At 38.8% G+C, this 22,135-nt stretch overlaps 1 protein-coding gene across 1 annotated transcript; it reads left to right on the top strand.

Annotated features, from left to right (window-relative positions):
- Nucleotides 1-4,008: 4,008 nt before the first annotated feature.
- LOC104098067 (microtubule-associated protein 70-2-like) lies at nucleotides 4,009-10,638 on the top strand. The gene is made up of 11 exons (XM_009604725.4): nucleotides 4,009-4,573; nucleotides 4,704-4,789; nucleotides 6,069-6,134; nucleotides 6,219-6,389; nucleotides 6,478-6,648; nucleotides 6,766-6,921; nucleotides 7,018-7,164; nucleotides 7,286-7,357; nucleotides 7,438-7,968; nucleotides 8,052-8,239; nucleotides 9,991-10,638. The coding sequence occupies exons 1-11, from the start codon at nucleotides 4,345-4,347 to the stop codon at nucleotides 10,028-10,030; spliced, it is 1,857 nt and encodes a 618-aa protein (XP_009603020.1). The 5' UTR covers nucleotides 4,009-4,344; the 3' UTR covers nucleotides 10,031-10,638.
- The last annotated feature ends 11,497 nt before the right edge of the window (nucleotides 10,639-22,135 follow it).

Below are 22,135 nucleotides of genomic sequence, written 5' to 3' on the forward strand. Positions count from 1 at the left end.
CCATTCATGGACTAAATCCCCTTTGTAGTGTTCCCTATGACAACTTCCATCAATAAACCCTAATTTGTTCTTGTAACGACCCAGCCGGTCATTTCGAGAGTTATAGCGTCGTTTTCTCCATTTCTACTTCTTTTTACGTTATTCAGCTATATTATGTTATATCGGGTTAGTTGGTTCGGGACCAGAGTGGTTTTAGAGTGAATTGAGACACTTAGTCTCTTAAGTTGAAAAAGTCAACTACATGTTGACCTATGTATAAATGATATCGGATTTTAATTCTGATGGTTCTGTTAGCTCTGTTAGGTGATTTTGGACTTAGAAGTGCATCCGAAATATGATTTGGAGGTCAGTGGTAGAATTAGGCTTGAATTGGCAAAATTAGAAATTTGGTGATTTCGGTCGGCAGTAAAAAATTCGATATCGGGGTTGGAATGGAATTCCGGAAGTTGGAGTAGGTTCGTAGTGTCATTTGTGACGTGTGTGTAAAATTTGAGGTCATTCAGACGTGGTTTGATTGGTTTCGGCATCGGTTGCCGAATTTGGAAATTTAGAAGTTCTTAGGCTTGAATCCGAGGGTAATTTGATGATTTGATGTTGTTTTGAGTGATTCGAAAGTTCAACTAAGTTTGTATGTTGATATATGACTTATTGGTATTTTTGGTTGAGGTCTCGAGAGCCTCGGGGTGATTTCGGGTGGTTAACGGATTTGTCGAAGTTGGAATTTGCAGCTGGAGCTGCTGCTTATGCTATTTCAGCACCTGCGGAAGGAAGAGTCGTATGTGCGAAGCCGCTGGTGCGAGCAACGCTGGGCTAGGCAGTTTGCGCAGGTGCGAAACCTGGGGTGCAGATGCGGAAAGGGCAATGCTGGGCAGGCTTCGTAGAAGCAGAGGAAACGCGCAGATGCGCCTTCGCAGGTGTGGCGGGTTTGCCGCAAATGCGGAGTCTGGGCGCGTAAGTGAGTTGCGCAGGTGCGGCTCCTTAGACCGCAGGTGCGGATCCTTGGACCGCAGGTGCGGCTCCTTGGACCGCAGGTGCGGTCGCGCGGGTGCGAGAAAATGGCCGCATGTACGAAAAACCTGGGCAGAAATCATAAATAGAACCCTTCGAGATTTTGGTGCATTCTTCACCATTTTTATTCGGTTTTTGGAGCTTTGGGGAGAGATTTGAAGAGGGAATCAAGGGGGTTTCATTGAGGTAAGTTACTTAAGCCCTAATACTTGTATATATGGTGATTTTCCGTTGTTTAATCATTATAATTAGTGAAAATGAGGGGTTAGGGCTTGGAATATTTGGAGAGTAATGTAAGGATTTGAAGGACCAAACGATGTCGGATTTTGATGAATTTGATATGGTTAGACTCGTGAGTGAATGAGCTTTCTAGTTTAGTAAATTTTGTCGAATTTCGAGACATGGGCCCAGGGGCCGGGTTTGAGCCAATTTCGGGTTTTGGTCTAATTTTATAGCTTTTCTTGTGGAATTCATTCCATTAGTGCGTATTGGTAGTATTGTACTGATTGTATATAGATTCGGAGCATTTGGAGGCTGAGTTCAGAGGCAAGAGTATTGCGGGGTAGAGATTTGATCGGTTTGAGGTAAGTAACGATTGTAAATCTAGTCTTGAGGGTACGAAACCCCAGATTTTGTATCATTCTACTATTTTTAGTGACGCACATGCTAGGTGACGGACGTGTGGGCGTGCACTGTTGGGGATTTGTGACTTGGTCCGTCCCGTAGCAACTGTAAAGTTGCATACTTTGTTGAAACCATATGATACTTATATGTTTTAGAAAGAATTTATGTAAATTGGGTTGAATGCCATGTTTGGGCCTTGCGCCAAGGTTGTTTGGACCCTTAGGGGCTGTTTCTTACCATCCTCATTATTTTCGATTGAAAATCTATACTCAGTCATGTTTATACTTGTTTACCGCATAACTCAGTTTTATGACTCTATTTTGATGCACATAAATATTTTGGGTCGAATGCCCTGTTTTACTGAAATGCCCGAGTGGCTTGAGAGGTTTATGACTAAGTGAGGTCGAGGGCCTGATTTGTGAGGATGAGTGTGGATCGGGGCTGCCCGTCTGCAGCATACTTTATTATTATAGCACGTGAGTTGTCCGTGCAGATTGTTAGCGCTTGGACTAAAGGAGCCCCTCCGGAGTCTGTACACACCCCCAGTGAGCGCATGTACCTACTGAGTGCGAGTGCCGAGTGCTGAGTGATTGGGATGCATGAGTGATTGTGAGGTATGCCCGAGTGGCAAGAGTGATTGTGAGGTATGCCCGAGTGGCACGAGTGACTGTGAGGTTTTCCCGAGGGGCTATATATGAGTGATATTTTTGCCCGAGAGGCTGTTTATGATTTCATCATTTTTGCTCACCTTTGCATTTTTCTCTGTTTGAAAACTGTTAAAAAATATCTTTAAATGATTTTTACTGGAACTGGGTTTAAACGAGATATTTTGATTCAAATCTTGATTTTAAAAGCATGTGGTATTTTACTGAGATTCCCTAATATGAACGTTATATGCTTTATTGCTCGTCACTACTGCTCAGTCTTTATTTATTATTGTTACTTACTGAGTTGGCGTACTCACGTTACTCCCTGCACCCTGTGTGCAGATTCAGGTGTAGCTGGACACGGTAGCGGTTATTGATTGTTCTGGTTGCAGATTTTCTTGGAGATAGCAAGGTAGCTGTTTGCCGATCGCAGCCCCTGCTCTTCTCCCTCTTATCTTCCTCTAGTTGTATTTAGCTATTTTCCAGGCTGAGTTAGCCTTGATATTGTTAAACAGATTGTAGTAGATGCTCATGACTAGTCACACCCCGATGTCGGGTTTTTCTTTTCCGCACTTCTATTTTTTTCTTTGATTTGAACTCCTTAGATGAAGGTTTTATGTTAAATAGTATTGAAATTATCTTTGAAATGAAAATATCGGTTTATTAGGAAATGAGTCGGCTTGCCTAGTTCCACGATAGGCGCTATCACGACAGATTATGTTTTTGGGTCGTGACAGTTCTTAGCTAACAATGCAACCTTCATAAAATTGCACCAACCAGTATAGTTTTCTATTCCAGTCAATTGTTGAGGGATGAGTATAGAACCTGGAGTATCTGATAGATGCAGAAACAACGAATTTCTCGGATGAATATCAGTGAACTGCTCAGCTGATTTTTGAATCGCAAACACTCCTTCATCACTGGTAATCATCATCTTCGCTCAATTTATCAGCAAATCAGAAATCCTCAACAAAACTATTGCAAATCTACTTAGGGTTTGTGCAATTTTGAAGGACTCAGAAATCGAAAGAAGAAGAAACTCGAGAACTCAACAATGGCGAAATTAGGGTTTCCCGTACTTGAAAAATCCAACAAGATACACCTCAATACTGATCGACCATTCGTTAATCGCTCATTAGCTAGCTCGAATTCTACCGATCGGTGGCTCTGATACTATGTTAAAAGGAGAGGTGGAGCTGGGTTAAGTATAAAGCTATGAGAGAGGAGACGCTTCTAGAGAGATATATCTCAAGTGAAAATTTTCTTATTCTTTTTCATTACAACTGTACATACATATTTATACTCTTCACACTCCTTACTAACTTAGCCACTTATATTTGTATGCCTATTAATAAACTAACCACTACAACTAATAAGGTCCTACATTACGTATACAATGTACACACTTCTAATATTTTTACATATTTCATATCCAATACTAATGAATTATTGCTAGAATTAATCATCTTAACTAGATTAAAAAAAGATCATCTTGACTAGAGTTGTATAAATATATTTGGAGTTTTGGTGCTTTTGATGCTGACTACATAAATGAGACAAAACTTTATCGTTATTGCAAAATTTAGAAACGAAAAGCAAGTTTCAAATTTAATGAAGACAAGTCAATAGAAGGGGCACTATAGTCAAATGAAGTTCAAAAAGCATTTGAACAGAATGCAAATATCAACATTATTTGTTCTCAAATCTCAGATTAACCCAGCTAAAACACAACTCACAAACACCTTACACTCGCACACTCTCTCTCCTCTTAATCAGATTTTATAGAGAGAGAAAAAACAAAGCCCCAAAAGCACTGCATTTCAGGACTCGAGCTTGCTTTAAACACTGAAGAGAGAGAAACTCACTGGAGTATCATTTTGAACTCAACATTCCACGCAGTTTCTCTCTCTATATAATACACACGAAGAATTATACAAAATACAGTATATATTATATATATATAGATATAAATCTCACTTGCTTATTGTATTCTGATTAATTGGAAGAAATATTTTAGCGTATTTTGATGTGAGAGAGAAGAGGGAAAAAGTAGAGAGAGAGAGAGATGTCGGAGTTTGTTTCCGGCGAGGGGAGTGAGGAGTTCAGTTACAGCGAAAACGGCGGCGGCAATGTGCGTGAGACGACGCCGTTGACAGTGTCGGCGTCGTTCAAGGGTTCACGGCGGAGGACGGCGGTGATGAGGCCAAGCCTTGACGCCGATGAGTTCTTAAACCTACTTCACGGGTCGGATCCGGTGAAGTTGGAGCTCAATCGACTCGAAAATGAAGTCAGAGGTCAGTCATACTTAGCCCGCTGGATCCAAATGCCTGATTTGGTGTTAGAACGATGTCGTTTTTGTTATGTAGAGTTTTTTAGTTTTTTTGGAAATTTGTGATTGATATTTGATACCGTGTCGTTTTGCAGATAAGGACCGGGAATTGACTGAGGCTCAAGCGGAGATCAAGGCATTAAGATTGTCGGAAAGACTGCGTGAAAAGGCTGTTGAAGAGGTTCTCTGCTCTTTTGACGATTTACTTTCCTTGGGTCTTTTTGTTGTTCAAATGTTGTTTTATAGCACAATGTGAGCACCCTATCAGAAAATCTCTACAACACTTTCCTGTAGATTGCAGAGTTTGTGAGAGAAATTGAAAGGAAAGAGTAAGAAATGTATCTAGCCTTTTTTTGTGGAGAGACATCAAAAGGAAATAAGTAGTCCAAGATGAGGAGGGGCAGATGTGGTTCGCAACTTATGGGTTCATCCGAACCTAGTAGCTTTAGCTCACACCTTTTATATGTGTTAAAATATTCACTAAATAGTCGAAATGATAAATTTTGAACCAGTAAATCAAATGGGCTGTAGTAAAATTTTGAACTTGAACCTATAAATTTCAAATCCTGGATCCGAAAAGCTATGGTAAACATATGTTACAAGATGCATCTTAGTATCAAATACGGCTCGATAAATTAGTTTGGTTGGCTACATGAATTATCTATTCATGTTACAATACAAAGGCAAAAAAGAAAAAAAGAAAGGGAAACTACATTCTTGTTGCATTAAGTGGAAAATAGCAGGATTTTTGATTGTTTGATTACTAGGAAATACATAATTGTTTTTTGGTCTTCATAAATCTTAATGTAAAAAGAAATCGTAGGACTTGAACAATCACTTGGCTGGGTTACTTATGGAGTAATTTCCATTGGTGTAATTGTCCTACTTCAAATTGATTTGAACAAAATCTTCTATAAATGAAATTTGCAGCTATTTAACTGACCACATGTTAAATTCTTCCAGTTTGAGAGTTAGCTTTAAGAAAAGTGGGCAATAGGATGCTCTTTATTGACTTGGACTCATCTGTTAGCTTTAAAGAAAGGTGGGCAATAGGAGCTCTTTATTGATTTGTACTCATGATTTCGAGGATCTTTTGAGCCGTATGTGTGAATTGGAAGTTACATGTGCAGTATATGAAGATCTGGATATGTTCCTGCAATCCATGTTTATATGGGGCGGGCAGTGTATTCCAAAATCAGAATGTTGTGACTTTCCTTTCCAACTCATAAGAGTTGAATAAAAGATTGAGGTTCATAGTTGGAAGCTGTAGTCTAGTCGGGTCTAGATTATTATTTGCATTTTTGCTGTGTTTAGGGCAACAAGATTCTAGTTTATGTCTTGCCTTTATAAATCCAATCATGCATTTTGATTGATGAATGCTGCTGCTGATGTTTGTAAAGATATTCATCAGTGCTCAAGAGGAAAAGCTAATATAGATTGCTTTTTTGTCCGAATTTTAGCTCACTGATGAGTTGTCAAGGGTTGACGAGAAGCTTAAGTTGACAGAATCTCTTTTAGAAAGCAAGGTACATCCGCGAACTCTTCTTGTCAAGATATTCTGTTCTTTCTTAAGCTTTCTATAACTGTGAAATTTTTTTCTTGCTTGGCAGAATCTTGAAATTAAGAAAATTAATGATGAGAAGAAAGCATCCATGGCAGCTCAATTTGCAGCAGAAGCCACTCTTAGAAGGGTCCATGCTGCTCAAAAAGATGATGATATGCCGCCTATTGAAGCCATCCTTGCACCTTTGGAGGCTGAACTCAAGCTTGCTCGTCAGGAGGTGTGTGCACGTATTTCAAAACTGGCTGTGGTATGGTAAAAGCTCACCTTCATAGATTTTCTCATTCTTTGGCCTTCCTTTTGCCCAGATTGCAAAGCTACAAGATGATAATAAAGCACTGGACCGTCTTACAAAGTCAAAAGAGGCAGCTTTACTTGATGCTGAGAGAACTGTGCAGTCAGCATTAGCAAAAGCTTCTATGGTGGACGACCTTCAGAACAAGAACCAAGAGCTGATGAAACAGATAGAAATATGCCAGGTATGTTGATCACAGGAATGGCGCTTCTGCTGTTTTGAACATTGCAATACTCTCTCATTTTAGCTTTTTTAATTTTCAATTCTCTTTCTACTGATCTTGTTTCAATACATACATCAGGAAGAAAATAAAATATTGGACAGAATGCATCGCCAAAAGGTTGCAGAGGTTGAAAAGCTTACGCAATCAGTACGTGAGCTTGAGGAGGCTGTTCTTGCTGGTGGTGCAGCTGCTAATGCTGTCCGGGATTATCAACGGAAAGTTCAAGAGATGAATGTAATATACCCTAGCTAGACTTCTGAATTATACTGTAAACAGTTTGTATGCAGACACTTCTAAATGCAGGAACATTTATATTTCTCCATTTTCCAGGAAGAAAGAAAAACTCTTGACCGGGAGCTGGCACGTGCCAAGGTAACAGCTAATAGGGTAGCAACTGTGGTTGCTAATGAGTGGAAAGATGCCAATGATAAAGTAATGCCTGTGAAACAGTGGCTTGAAGAAAGGAGGTTTTTGCAGGTATAATAGTATCACTTGATCACTATGAGATAGTACAGTCTGATGTCTCTATAGAACTTAATGCATTCTGTTTATGTAGTTTAATAAGCTCTTATTGGTGTCCCAAAATCCTATTCTACAGGGTGAGATGCAAACGCTGCGTGACAAGCTCACAGTCACTGAACGAGCTGCAAAATCAGAAGCCATGTTAAAAGTAATAATTCAGTCCAAAGGGTGCATTTTTATGCTATTGTTTCAATTTCGTTATAACTTGAAGTTTATCATTTTCCTCAGGAGAAATATCAACTGAGGCTTAAGGTCCTTGAAGAGACATTAAGATCATCTAGCTCAGCTACTCGCAGTACACCAGATGGTAGAAGCTCAAGCAATGGTCCTGCACGTCGGCAATCACTGGGAGGCGCTGAAAACATCTCCAAATTGACCTCCAATGGCTTTTTACCAAAGAGGTCACCATCATTTCAGCTTAGATCTTCTGGGTCCAGTACGGTGCTGAAGAATGCTAAAGGGACGTCGAAGTCGTTTGACGGTGGCTCAAGGTCATTGGACAGGGGCAAAAACCTTCTGAATGGTACAGGTCCAAATTTCAACAGCAGCAAGTCGTGTGATGTAGCCAAAGACAATGAGACTGAGAATAATTCCTGGAAAGCAAGTCAAGTTGAAAAGAACAGTGACACACAAGTAACAGAAAGAGAGGATAGTATACCTGGAATATTATATGATTTGCTGCAAAAGGAAGTGATTGCCTTGAGAAAAGCAGGTCATGAGAAGGATCAAAGTCTTAAAGACAAGGATGACGCCATTGAGGTTAGATTTGATTGCTCAGCTATACTATGACTTCGTTCACTATGATATTTCTGCTATGATTGACCGTCTTCTTTGTAACTCAGATGTTAGCTAAGAAAGTAGAGACTTTAACAAAAGCCATGGAGGTTGAGGCTAAAAAAATGAGAAGGGAGGTTGCTGCCATGGAGAAGGAGGTGGCTGCCATGCGTGTTGAGAAAGATCATGAGAACAGGGCCAAAAGATTTGGAAATTCAAGGGGTCCAGCAAACAGTTCTCAGCTGCTTCCAGGAAGGTATGCCTTAAGTTTTCAACCTAACACAATATGATATTACAACCAGTTATCTATAAAGCGGTATGTTATTCTTTATTCACTTATTAACTCTTGATGTGCATGTGCACGTGCAACTCCTTAACTGATAGTTCTAACATTCATGCAAACTTTTGATAACCCAATTCAACTGGACGGAAAGAAGAGAGTAAATGCCGCCTCTTCTTTTAATCAAGGAATAGTTGTATTGATGTTAAAGATTAGCACTCCGTATATGACTATATGAGGGATATACAAAAAGTTGGGAATCTCACCGAAAAAATTGATTTCCTACAAAGAGAACCCAATTATCCATGCTAATCGGAATCTCATTAGTTCCAGAATTTTATGAAAACAAAAACATTCCAGTAATATGTAAAAAATTGCTATCAACCTCATCAAAAGCTCTTCAGTTTCTTTCCTTTCCGTCAGTTCACCCTATTGCTATGGAACCACTTCTGATGATCTATGGACTACTTTCCTCTTAATGGTCTAGCTCTGAAGCATGTCTTGTTAGTTTTAATACCATGATGTATAACAGAGAAAGACCTTCAAGAGTATAAATAGAGGAACCATTATCCAACTACGGAGAGCTCTAATCCCTTCATCTCCTATTGAAAGAAATGGGGAAAAGGTTTAACTCTCCGTCCTTGTCATCACCCATTCTATTCTGAACTATGCTCAACAACAGGTGAGGGAAAACAATACATTGTTGGATACTTGCAATTTTATTTTGTTGAGAATTCTAACAAAATACTTGCAATATTTCTTGTTCCCATATAAATTAGCTTGAAAGGTTATTCTTGCAATATCTACATGTCATCTCATACTTTTTAGCATTTCGTACATGCTTTGGGATGCACCTATATGCATATAATTTCTGCATTATTTCCGCGTTTAATTTTTTTAGCTCATGTTTCCGCCATTGTTTCTAAGGTTCAGAAGTGCCTTGAAATTTGGGAGGTGGATGTGGTTCTTAGACATCTTTGTTGCATGGTGAAATATCTGATATTCCCGTTGCCTGCAATAAAATGGCAATTGCCTAAAGCCTAGAATAGATCATCCACTCCAAATCTCAAGGCAATGGGTTTGGTCCATGATCTTTATAGGCTCCTTTGGAAGCCTTTACAACAACCCATGGGGCAGCAATATGACTCAATACCTTCCCTTATGTGTAAGCTGACTTTGGAGTTCAGACATGAACTTTGATGCCGACGTAAAAGTGTAAAAATGAGCTTACTAAAGGTGGGCTCTGATATCATGTAAAAGAAATCCGAATATCCTACCAACACGTAAGACAATGGATAGAGTGGCCCCTAGACCTTTATAAAACACTTACTTTTACATAACTCATGTGGAACAACAATATAATTCAACGTGTTGATAGAAGTTTGTTACTGGTGGTTGGAGTGTGAGTTTAACATATCATTTTGGTTTAACATAGTTAGTTAGCTAGACTTTTGGTATGACCGGAAGGGCAGATGCTGCAGTTTCCAACTCGCAGAGTTAAGAAACTAGCCAACTAACTATGTCTAGTATCATTATGCTTTCCCTATCTGAATATTGCTACTTGGTTAAGCTGCTCTTAATTTGAATGTTTCTGCAATTATTGTTTACCTTGCAGTGGGGGCTAGGATTAATACTGGATTGTGGCTCCTTGAAATTCCCAGTGCCTGTTTTATCCTATTTATTTTTGTTTTTCAATTTTACTTAAAATAGTATTATATTATCTGCAGAAATGCGGCACGAAGTGGGTTAACACGCAACACTCAATAACATTCGAGGAAACCCCAACTACAGATGTGAAGAAATTCTGCATAGACTTCCTCTGCTCCTAGTCTACTTGACAACTCTACTATTTTCCTCTAATGGTTTATTGTAAAATTGTAACAAGCATGCCAATGACTATGATCTCTCTGCTCTCTGGTTGTGACAAGATCGAAGCCTATCCAAACACCGGTAAAGGCCAGTAGATGAAATGTGGTGTGCTTCTGACTTTGACTCTGATCCCCTTCTGCTTAGAAATCAGCTGGAAAGATACTCAAGCTATCAAAGTTGAGCTAACTTCTCCCAGAATAGCTCGAGTGGTGTGGTTGTATAGGTAGCTGCTCTTGGCATTTACTTTTCACTACTCTTTCCTCAACTTGTTTGCAGTCTATATTTGTAATCTGCAGCTTTAGTGTGATATGTTATTGGTTCATGTTTGTCAATATTCTTGTAAACATAGGATGGTAATTTTTACCCCTTCTGATCGTGATACCTTTTGTGTTTACTATCCCATTGGATTAGAGTATTCATGGTAGTACAGTTATCTAGCCTAGTGCTATATAATATTTCTTTGAACCATTTGAATATCTAAATATGATTAAGCACTATTCTGCTTACCTCATTCCTTGTAGTGCTAGAGAGGTACCATTTTTTTGGTATACTTCAAGTTATCAAATGATTTGAATTGAAGTCTTTGCACCTCCACAAAACGATTATCACTAGACGCTTACAAGTATGGTGGAGGCTTTAAGTTACAGAGGAAATGAGGCATGTAAAAAGTGGCCAGCTCCTCTAAATTGGATTGATTTGATATAAGAAAACTCTCAAAGAATAAATCCATAAGTTTCTAGTTTTCCGCAACTGTTATGCCGAAATGCCATGCCCAGTAAGTATTATCAAGTAAACAGAGTCAAATGGTATTTCTTTTTAACTTTGAGTAAAATATTTGGAGTATTACTACAAAAGGAAATGGAAGTTTGAAACTTATTAGGGAATTAATTTATTTTACCCCTTTTTTTTGAAGTTGAGGACCTAGCCTTTGTTGTTTTTCCCTTAAACGTTACTCTTTGAAGGATTGTGTTGTGTAGAGCATAATTCTTGTCAGGATACCACATGGGTAATGGTTACTTGGTCAAAATAATGCAAATAAACCCATGTAGTAATGATGTCACTTTAGCTTTTTGGTTTTGTCAGTTGGTTTCATGCTTTCTTCACGCTACTTCACGTGCCTGTGAATGAATTCCTTGAGTCCAAGTTAAGATATGGTAAAAAGATATTCATTAAAAAGGCTAAGCAAAGGGTTTCTCAGGCGCATAATTTGACTAAAATTGATCTAAATCAACTTCAAATAATTTCATATTTGATATTCAATAACAAATTTTAATGGTTGATTAAACCCAATTTTTTTTTGAAATTAATAGATTCACTTTCCCTTCTTCAACAATCAAGCTCAATAAAATTTACCAATGGCGTTCTTCAAGTTCTTCTGTCAAACCAATCCGAATCAATCACAAATAAGCAACGAGCCTCAATTTTCTAAAGTAAGATGGAGGAGGAAGAAAGAGGGGAGAAGAAGCAGAAATTTTAATTATGTCTCAATATTTACAAAACTTATGGAAATGTGGACACCCCTGAAAGTGTTTGCAACTTTCCAGACTTTTCAATTTTGTTTTTCTAAAGGCTTAATCGGGGTTGAATTGTTCGCATTTCTTTTCAGTTTGAAAGAAAGTGAAATTCAAGTTGGTTTTACTTTGGAGAATTTTTTATCACAGCCAAAATAATAGTTTTGTTATAAATATATTATGGATGTTCATTTAGTACTCCGTTGTAAATAAGTTTCCTGAAGAAACTGATCTATATGAGACTCCGTCGTAAATATATTTATCTATTTAGTACTCTATTGGAAATAAGTCTCCTGAAAAAGCTTATTCTTTTGGTACCCCGTTATGGATAAATATCATCCCCGATAGAAGATTATCTATATATAGTACAATGAGCTTATCCTTTTAGTACCCCGTTATGGATAAATATCATACCCGGTAGAAGATTATCTATATCTTGTACAATGAGCTTATCATTTCCGTTCCCCTGTTATGGATAAATATCACACCCGGTAGAAAATTATCTATATCTGGTACAATGAGTTTATCCTTTTAGTATCTCGTTATGGATAAACATCATACCCGGTAGAAGATGATCTATATCTTGTACAATGAGCTTATCCTTTCCGTTCCTCTGTTATGGATAAATATCACACCCGATAGAAGATTATCTATATCTGGTACAATGAGTTTATCCTTTCGGTACTCCGTTATGGATAAACATTACCCTCGGTAGAAGATTATCTATATCTGGTATAGTAGCAACTTACACAGCAACAACTTACACAACAACTTGCTTTCTTCTATATATAGAGGATATTTTAGTTCATTATGTACATAAGTTTGAAGTTTGAATAATATATCAGTTTCTCTCTATACTTGTCTTTACTTTACAGTCTTAATTTTATAACACGTTATCAGCGTGAGACTGTCATCTCGAGCAAATACTTTGAAAGTATCAGAGGTACAAACTTTATTTTTCTAAATAATGTCAAATCTTTCTAAACTTGAATTTGTAGCCCTGGATATATCGGGCAAAAGCTACATGTCATGGGTGCTTGATGCTAAAATTCATCTTGATGCGATGAGTCTGAAAGACACCATCAAGAACAAAAATCAAGCATCAAACCAAGACCGTGCCAAAGCAATGATATTCCTACGCCATCACCTTGATGAAGGCTTGAAAACAGAATATCTCACTATTAAAGATCTAGTCATACCGTAGAATAATTTGAAAGATAGATATGACCACCTGAAGATGGCCATTCTTCCACAAGAACGTTATGATTGGACTCATCTAAGGCTACAAGATTTTAAATCTATTAGCGAGTATAATTTTGCTATGTTCAGAATTATTTCCCAATTGAAATTATGTGGTGATAATATTACTGATCATGATATATTGGAGAAAACTTTCATCACTATTCATGCCTCGAATATGCTCATGCAACAACAATATCGAGAGATGGGATTCAAAAAGTATTCTAAACTTATCTCACATCTTCTTGTATCCGAGCAACATAATGAGCTATTAATGAAAAACCATGAAAACCGACCTACTGGTTCTTGTCCATTCCCTGAAGTGAATGAGACGAACTTCCACCAAGCTAAGCGTGGAAGAGGACGTGGCCCCAGTCGTGGTCATGGCCGTGGTCGGGGAAGAAACACTAATCATGGTAATAATAATGCACCAAAAAACCCTCCTCACCACCAGTAGTGAAAAAGGAAGGAATAAAAGCATGAAGCGGTGCAAGCAGCAACGGAAAAAAAATGCATGCTATAGATGTGGAGGAAAATGGCACTGGTCACGTGCATACCGTACGTCAAAGCACCTGGTTGAGGTGTTGAGCTGTATCAAGCCTCCCTGAAGAAGACAGAGAAAAATGCTGAAGCAAATTTTATTTATGAAGATAATTTAGACTTTATCCATTTGGATGTAGCTGATTAATTTGCACTCCCGGAAGGAAAAATAAGTCATGTGATCAGTGATAAATTTGTAGAAATATAAATATTTTATTTTTTGTTGTTTGTAGTAGATAATATGGTTATGTAATTGTTGTACATAAATAAAAGTTATGCTTTGACAATGATGTTTACTATCATATTTATTTTGTTTATGTCATTTTGAAGAATATGGATAATTCTCAAATTATGTTTGGATCAAAGACCAATCATGAAGATATTTGTGTAATTGATAGTGGAACAACTCATGTCATATTCAAAGATCAGAAATACTTTTCTTATTTGCATAAGGAAAAACAAATGTTTCAAAATATTTTGGTAATATAAGTTTGATGGAAGGATTCGAAAGAGCCACTATATTTCTGCTTAAGGGAACAAAACTTATTATATACAATGCATTATTCTCCTCCAAGTCCCGAAGAAACTTGTTGAGTTTTATAGATATCCGCCGAAATGGGTATCATGTTGAGACGATAGATGAAATGAATATGGAATATCTTTGTATTACAAAGAATGTTTCTAGGCAAAAGTGCATTGTAGAAAAGTTACCAACTTTATCTTTTGGCTTATACTATTCAAAGATTAGTACAGTTGAAGCGCACTCTATCGTAAACCAGAAGTTTACTGATTCAAATAATTTTGTGCTTTGTCATGGTCGTTTGGGCCATCGTGGATCAATAATGATGAAACGAATTACTGAAAATTCGAGTGGGCATCCATTAAAGAACCTGAAGATTCTTACAAATAATGAATTTTCTTGTGATGCTTGTTATCAAGATAAAATGATTACTTGACCATCACCGATGAATGTTGGCATTGAATCCCCTGCCTTTTTAGAACGTATACATAGAGATATATGTGGACCTATTCACCCACCAAGTAAGTTGTTTAGATATTTATGGTCATAATAGATGCATCTTCAAGATGGTCTCATGTGTGCCTACTATCATCTCGCAACCTAGCATTTGCAAAGCTATTAGCCCAAATAATTCGATTAAGGGCACAATTCCCAGATTATCGTATAAAGGCTATTCGCCTTGATAATGCTGGAGAATTCTCATCTTAAATTTTTGATGATTATTGTCTATCAATTGGGATAAAAGTTGAACATCTTATAGCTTATGTTCATACTCAGAATGGCCTTGTAGAGTCAGTTATTAAACGCCTTCAATTGATAGCAAGACCAATACTCATGAAAACAAAATTGTCCACTACTGTCTAGGGCCATGCTATCTTGCATGCAACATCACTTATCCGTCTCATACCGACACATTATAATAAATCTTCTGCGTCGCAATTAGTTTTTGGTCATGAACCAGTTATTGCCCATCTACGAATTTTTGGATGTGCTGTATATGTGCCAGTAGCACCACCACATAGCAGTAAGATGGGCCCACAGAGAAGGTTACAAATATATGTTGGGTTTGAATCACCCTCTATTATTCGCTATCTTGAACCATTGACGGGAGATTTATTTAGTACTCGATTTGCAGATTGTCGGTTTGATAAAATAATTTTTTCACAATTAGAGGGAGAGAAAAAGGAAATCAAAAGAGAAATTATGTAAAAAGTTTCATCATTATCTCATTTTGATCCACGTACCCCTATATGTAATCAGCAGACCCAGAAGATCATCCATTTACAAAATATAGCAAATCAAATGATAGGCGCGTTTACTGATTTGAAAAGGATAACTAAGTCACATATCCCTACAAAGAATGCGCCTATCCGAATTGATGTCCCAGCAGGACCATTTACTAGCATGAGAGCTAGTGAACCTAAAGCACGCCTGAAGCATGGTAGGCCTTTGGGTTCCAAGGATCGAAATCCTCGAAAAAGAAAATTGACAAATGATAACAATACTATGAAGGGATCTCCTGAAGAGATCCAAAATCTGATTAGTTCTGAGATTCCTGAATAAATGAATGAACCCGTGACTCAAGTGAGTGGGAAGCTTTTAATAAGTTCTACTAATGAAGGGATTAATTTAAATCGATCTGAAATAGTAGTGGATAATATTTTTGCATGTAATGTTGCACTTAACATTATGCAAGATAGTGAGGATCTTGAACCCCGATCTGTCGAAGAATATCGACAAAGATCTGATTGGCCAAAATGGCAAGAGGCAATTAAATCAGAATTGAACGCACTTGCTAAAAGAGAGGTCTTTGGACCAGTAGTCCAAACACCTGCTGGTATAAAACCAGTTGGTCATAAATGGGTTTTTGTGCGAAAAAGGAATGATAAAAATAAAATTGAAAGATACAAAGCTCGCCTTGTCGCACAAAGATTCTCACAACGACCTGGAGTCGATTTTGATGAAACATATTCACCTGTTATGGATGCCATAACATTTAGATATCTCATCAGTTTAACACTACATAAAAAGCTTGAAATACATCTAATGGTTGCAGTTACATCTTATCCGTACGGTTCACTTGATAATAAAATTTATATGAAAATTCTTGAAGGATTTAAAATGCCTTAAGAAAATTTAAAATCTCGGAAAATGTATTCAATCAGATTACAAAGATCTTTGTACGGTTTAAAGCAATCTGGGCGTATGTGGTATAATCGCCTTAGTGAATATTTGCTGAAAGAGGGTTACATAAATGATGTTATTTGTCCATATATTTTTATAAAGAAAATGTCATCAGAATTTGTTATACTTGCTGTTTATGTTGATAACATAAATCTTGTTAGAACTTCATAAGAGCTCCAAAAGGTAATTGAATATCTTGAGAAAGAATTTGAGATGAAAGATCTTGAAAAGACAAAAATGTCTTAGTCTGCAAATTGAACATTTAGCAGACGTGATCTTTATCCATCAATCTGCCTGTACAGAAAGGGTCTTAAAATACTTTTACATGGACAAAGCGCACCTATTGAGTACACCAATGGTTGTTCGATCACTTGAAGTGAATAAGGATTTGTTCCGACCTCCACAAGAGGATGAGGAACTCCTTGGTCCCGAAATACCTTATCTTAGTTCAATTGGTGTACTTATGTATCTTGCTAATGCTACAAGGCATGGCATAGAATTTTCTATAAGTTTACTAGCAAGATATAGCTCTTCTCCTACACGGAGACATTGGAACGAGATTAAGCATATATTGCGATATTTAAAGGGAACACTTGATATGGATTTATTTTTATCACGATCCAAAATTTTCCACCGATGGGACCGTGATGGCGCCTAACATTTCACTTGATAGGCAAGCCAATGTTAGAAAAATTGTTAAACTAATTTCTTATTTCTATTCAGTAAATAACCATAATTAACTAAGATGAAATATATTAAGTGCGGAATATCATAAAACTGTATTAATTACTACAACCCGGATCTGGAGTCACAATTCACGAGCATTCTAGAATTTACTACAAGTAATAGTCTGAAAGAAATACAACTGTCTGAATGAAAGAAAACAGTAGGACATAAAAGATAGACGGGGACTTCAAGGTCTGTGAATGCCGACAGATCTACCTTGAGTCTCCGGACAGCGGACCAGTAGCAAATCTCGATCAACCTGAGCCGGTATCAGAATCTGCACAGAAAGTGTAGAGTGCAACATAAGTACAACCGACCCCATGTACTGGTAAGTGTCTAGCCTAACCTCGACGAAGTAGTGACGAGCCTAAGTCAAGGCACCTACAAATCAACCTGTACAATTTAACAGTGTATATGCAAATAATAGAAATGAAGAACCAAACAGGAAATGTCGGGAGGGGAAACATATTGAGGGGAATACAAGATAAAGAACTACAACAGAATGATCACCGGAGCAGTCAATATACCATGAATCAACAGGAATAGTGAATACAGTAAGAAAAAATGCACGACATCACCCATCGTTCTTTTACTCTCAATCTCACCATAAAATTAATAGAAACAACACGACATCACCCTTCGTGCTTTTACTCTCATATTATGGCACGACATCACCCTTCGTGCATTAACACTCACAATATGGCACGACATCACCCTTTATGCATTAACACTCACAATATGGCACGTCATCGCCCTTCGTGCATTAATACTCACAATATGGCACGACATCATCCTTCATGCATTAACAGTCTCCCATACCATAATGCAATGCATAAATAACAACAGGGAGATAGAATAACAAGTACAAACCTTACTTCAATATTTGGTTCCATAATATCAACCTCAACTTTGAAATAAAAACTCAGTTATCCCCAGAAAAATCCGTAAACATGATAAGAACGATAATTTGAACAATACTAGTATAACACGTAGCAATTTGGCATAGGAATGAGACAATATCAGAAAAATAGAGAAACATGGAAAATAGGTAAATTGGCGGCGCATAGGTACTCGTCACCTCACATATACGCCGCTCACATGAATTTCACTTAGAAAATAATCTAAGGTTCCTAATTCCCTCAAGTCAGGGTTAGACACAACACTTACCTCGCTTCGAAGACCACTTAATTCTCAATCACAGCTTTTCCTTTGGAATTTACCTCCAAACCACTTGTATCTATTCAAAAATGACTCAATAATATCAAATATTGCTAAAGGAATCAATTATATTGCATAAATTAAAATTTCCAATTTTTCCTCAAAAAAGTCGAAAACTCGACCCCGAGCCCACTTGGTCAAAACCCGAAGTTCGGACCAAATTCTTTTTACCCATTCACCCCCGAGCCCGAATATATAATTAGTTTTGGAATTCGACCTCAAATTGAGGTTTAAATCCCAAAATTCCCGAAATCCATATTTTCTACCCTAACCCCTAATTCTACCATGAAAACTCTAGATTTTAGGTTGAAAATTCAAGAAATATAATGGGTAATTAAAACAAAAAGGTTTAGAATCACTTACCAACAATTTGGGGAAGGAATGACTCTTGAGAAATCGCCCCTCACCGTTTGGTTTTTGAGAAAAATGAGTTTTTTTGGCAAAAATCCCGTTTTGGATTCTGTTAAGTGCTGGGCGAGAGTGTTCACCGCGTTCGCGAAGTGTATGGGCTGCCAAGCCTTCGCATTCGCGTAGGCTACCCTTCCCTGGTCTTCGCGTTTGCGAGACATTGCTCGCGTTCGCGATGAAGAAAAGGCTGACTCCCCATTCCCATTGCCTAACGCTACGCGTTCGCGATGAGCTTGTCGCGTTCGCGAAGGGTAAGGCTCCCATCGCTTCGCGTTCACGACCAAGCCTTCGCGTTCGCAAAGAAGAAATTCTCAGCTGCCTAGTTTACTCTTCACGTTCACGAGAGTACCTTCGCGAACGCGAAGAAGGACATGCCAGAACACAGATTCTGCAAAAAAATCCAGATTTCCAAAGTCCAAAACATCCTGTGGCCTATCCGAAACTCACCCGAGCCCTCGTAGCTCCAAACCAAACATGCACACAAGTCTAAAAACATCATACGAACTTGTTCGCGTGATCAAATCGCCAAAATAATACCTAGAACTCTAAATTTATCACCAATTCAAATGAAATTTTCAAGAACACTTTAAAGCTTCTAATTTCTCAACTAGACGTCTGAATCACGTCAAATCAACTCCATTTCCCACCAAATTTCATAGACATGTCTTAAATATCATAATGAACCTGTACCGGGATCCGAAACTAAAATACGGACCCGATACTAACAATGCCAAATATCAATCAATTCTTAAAAACAAATAATTTCCAAACTTTTAATTTTCATCAAAAATTCATAAATCAAGCTAGGGACCTCCAAATTTGATTCAGGGCATACGTCCAGGTCCCATAATTCGATACGGACCTACCGGAACCGTCAAAGCATGGATCCGGGCCCGTTTACCAAAAATGTTGTCCGAAGTCAACTAAAATTAACTTTTAAGGCAAAAATTCTTATTTTTATTAGTTTTTAACATAAAAGCTTTCCGGAAACCTATTCAGAATGCGCACGCAAATCGAGGAGGGTAAAAATGAGATTTTAAGGCTTAAGTGAGCAGATTTGAGTTCTAAAGCATAAGATGACCTTTTGGGTCATCACAATCTCCACCTCTAAAACAACCATTTGTCCTCGAACGAACATAGAAAAGTACCAGGGCTGGTGAAAAGGTGGGGATATCTACTCTGCATATTAGACTCGGACTTCCAAGTAGCTGCCTCAATAGGTTGACCTCTGCACTGCACTCGAACTGAAGGGTAACTCTTTGACCTCAACTGACGAACCTGCCGGTCTAGAATGGCCACCGGCTCCTCCTCGTAAGTCAAATCCTTGTCCAACTGGACAGAGCTAAAATCTAACACGTGGGACGGGTCACCATGATATTTTCGGAGCATAGACATATGGAATACCGGATGAACTGAGGATAACCCTGGAGGAAACGCAAGTCTATAAGCTACCTCCCCCACTCTCTCGAGGATCTCAAATGGCCCGATATACCTAGGGCTCAACTTGTCTTTCTTCCCAAATCTCATAACACCCTTCATGGGCGATACCCGAAGCAATATTCTTTCTCCAACCATGAATGCAATATCACGAACTTTACGGTCAACATAACTCTTTTGCATGGACTAAGCTGTACGAAGTCAATCCTGTATAATCTTGACCTTGTCCAAGGCCTCCTGAACTAAATCTGTACCCAATAACCGAGCCTCCCCCAGTTCGAACCACCCAACTGGTGACCTACACCGTCTACCATATAATGCCTCATAGGGAGCCATCTGAATGCTCGACTGGTAGGTGTTATTGTAGGCAAACTTCGCTAACGATAAAAACAAATCCCAAGAACCTCCAAAGTCAATAACACAGGCGCAGAGCATATCCTCCAAGATCTGAATAGTACACTCGGACTGCCCGTCCATCTGAGGATGAAATGCTGTGCTCAACTCAACCCGCATACCCAACTCACGCTGAACTACCCTCCAAAAGTGCGAGGTAAACTGCACACCTTGATCAGAAATGATAGACACAGGCACACCGTGAAGACGGACGATCTCACGAATATAAATCTATGCCAACCGCTTCGAGGAATAGGTAACTGCCACAGGAATAAAATGTGCTAACTTAGTTAGCCTGTCCACAATGACCCAAATTGCATCAAACTTCCTCTGAGTCCGCGGGAGTCCAGCAACAAGGTCCATAGTGATACGCTCCCACCTCCACTCAGGAATATCTAACCTCTGAAGTAAACCCCCATGTCTTTGGTGCTCACACTTTACCCGCTGGCAATTTAGGCACCGAGCTACATAGGCAACTATGTCCTTCTTGATTCGCCTCCACCAATAATGCTGCCTCAAGTCCTGATACATCTTGGCGGTGCCCAGATGAATAGAATACCGGGAACTGTGGGACTCCTCAAGGATCAACTCACGAAGTCTATCCACATTAGGCACAAAAATACGACCCTGCATCCTCAAAACTCTGTCATCTCCAACAGTAACCTGCTTGGCACCACTGTGCCGCACTGTGTCTCTAAGGACAAGTAAATGAGGATCGTCATCCTGCTGATCTCTGATGCGCTCAAATAAAGAAGACCGAACAACTGTACAAGCTAGAACACGACTGGGCTCAGAAACATCTAACCTCACGAACTGGTTGGCCAAGGCCTGAACATCCAATGCAAGCGGTCTCTCACCAACTGGAATATATGCGAGACTACCCATATTGACTGACTTTCTACTCAAAGCATCGAGCCATCGACCACCACATTGGCCTTCCCAGGATGATACAATATAGTGATATCATAGTCTTCAATAGCTCCAGCCACCTCCTCTGCCTCAAATTGAGTTCCTTATAATTGAACAAATACTGCAAGCTCCGATGATCAGTGAATACCTCACATGGCACGCCGTAAAGATAGTGCCTCCAAATCTTTAGCGCGTGAACAGTGGCTGCCAGCTCTAGATCATGAACATGGTAATTTTTCTCGTGAACCTTCAGCTGCCGCAAAGCATATGCAATAACCTTGCCACCCTGCATCAATACCGCACCCAGACCAATACGAGATGCGTCACATTATATTGTATAAGATCCTGAACCTGTGGGTAACACCAATATCGATGTCGTAGTCAAAGTAGTCTTGAGCTTCTGAAAGCTCGCTTCACACTCGTCTGACCACCTGAACGGGGCACCTTCCTGGGTCAATCTGGTCAACGGGGCTGCTATGGATGAAAACCCCTCTTCAAATCAACAGTAATAGACCGGCAAACCTAGGAAACTACGGATCTCTGTAGCTGATGTGGGTCTAGGCTAGTCCTGAACTTTCTCAATCTTCTTAGGATCTACCTGAATAACCTCTGCTGATACAACGTGACCTAAGAAAGTAACTGAACTCAACCAAAACTCGCATTTTGAGAACTTAGCATATAACTGGTTGTCTTTCAGAGTCTGAAGAATGATTCGAAGATGCTGCTTATGCTCTTCTCGACTGTGGGAGTAGATCAATATATCATCAATAAACAAAACCACAAAGGAATCCAAGTAGGGTTTGAACACCCGGTTTATCAAATCCATGAATGCTGCTGGGGCATTTGTCAGCCCAAATGGCATCACTAGAAACTCATAATGCCCATACCGAGTCCGAAAAGCTGTCTTAGGAACATCGG

The sequence above is a fragment of the Nicotiana tomentosiformis genome, chromosome 11 (assembly GCF_000390325.3).
Source record: "Nicotiana tomentosiformis chromosome 11, ASM39032v3, whole genome shotgun sequence".
NCBI lineage: Eukaryota > Viridiplantae > Streptophyta > Magnoliopsida > Solanales > Solanaceae > Nicotiana > Nicotiana tomentosiformis.

What these genes read in the sequence shown, in the direction of transcription:
- LOC104098067 (XM_009604725.4), top strand. Translation starts at nt 4,345, where the DNA reads ATGTCGGAGTTTGTTTCCGGCGAGGGGAGTGAGGAGTTCAGTTACAGC. An exon ending in TCAAGCTTGCTCGTCAGGAG is followed by an intron (nt 6,390 to 6,477) that starts GTGTGTGCACGT and finishes CCTTTTGCCCAG; the next exon opens with ATTGCAAAGCTACAAGATGA. An exon ending in AATCAGAAGCCATGTTAAAA is followed by an intron (nt 7,358 to 7,437) that starts GTAATAATTCAG and finishes CATTTTCCTCAG; the next exon opens with GAGAAATATCAACTGAGGCT.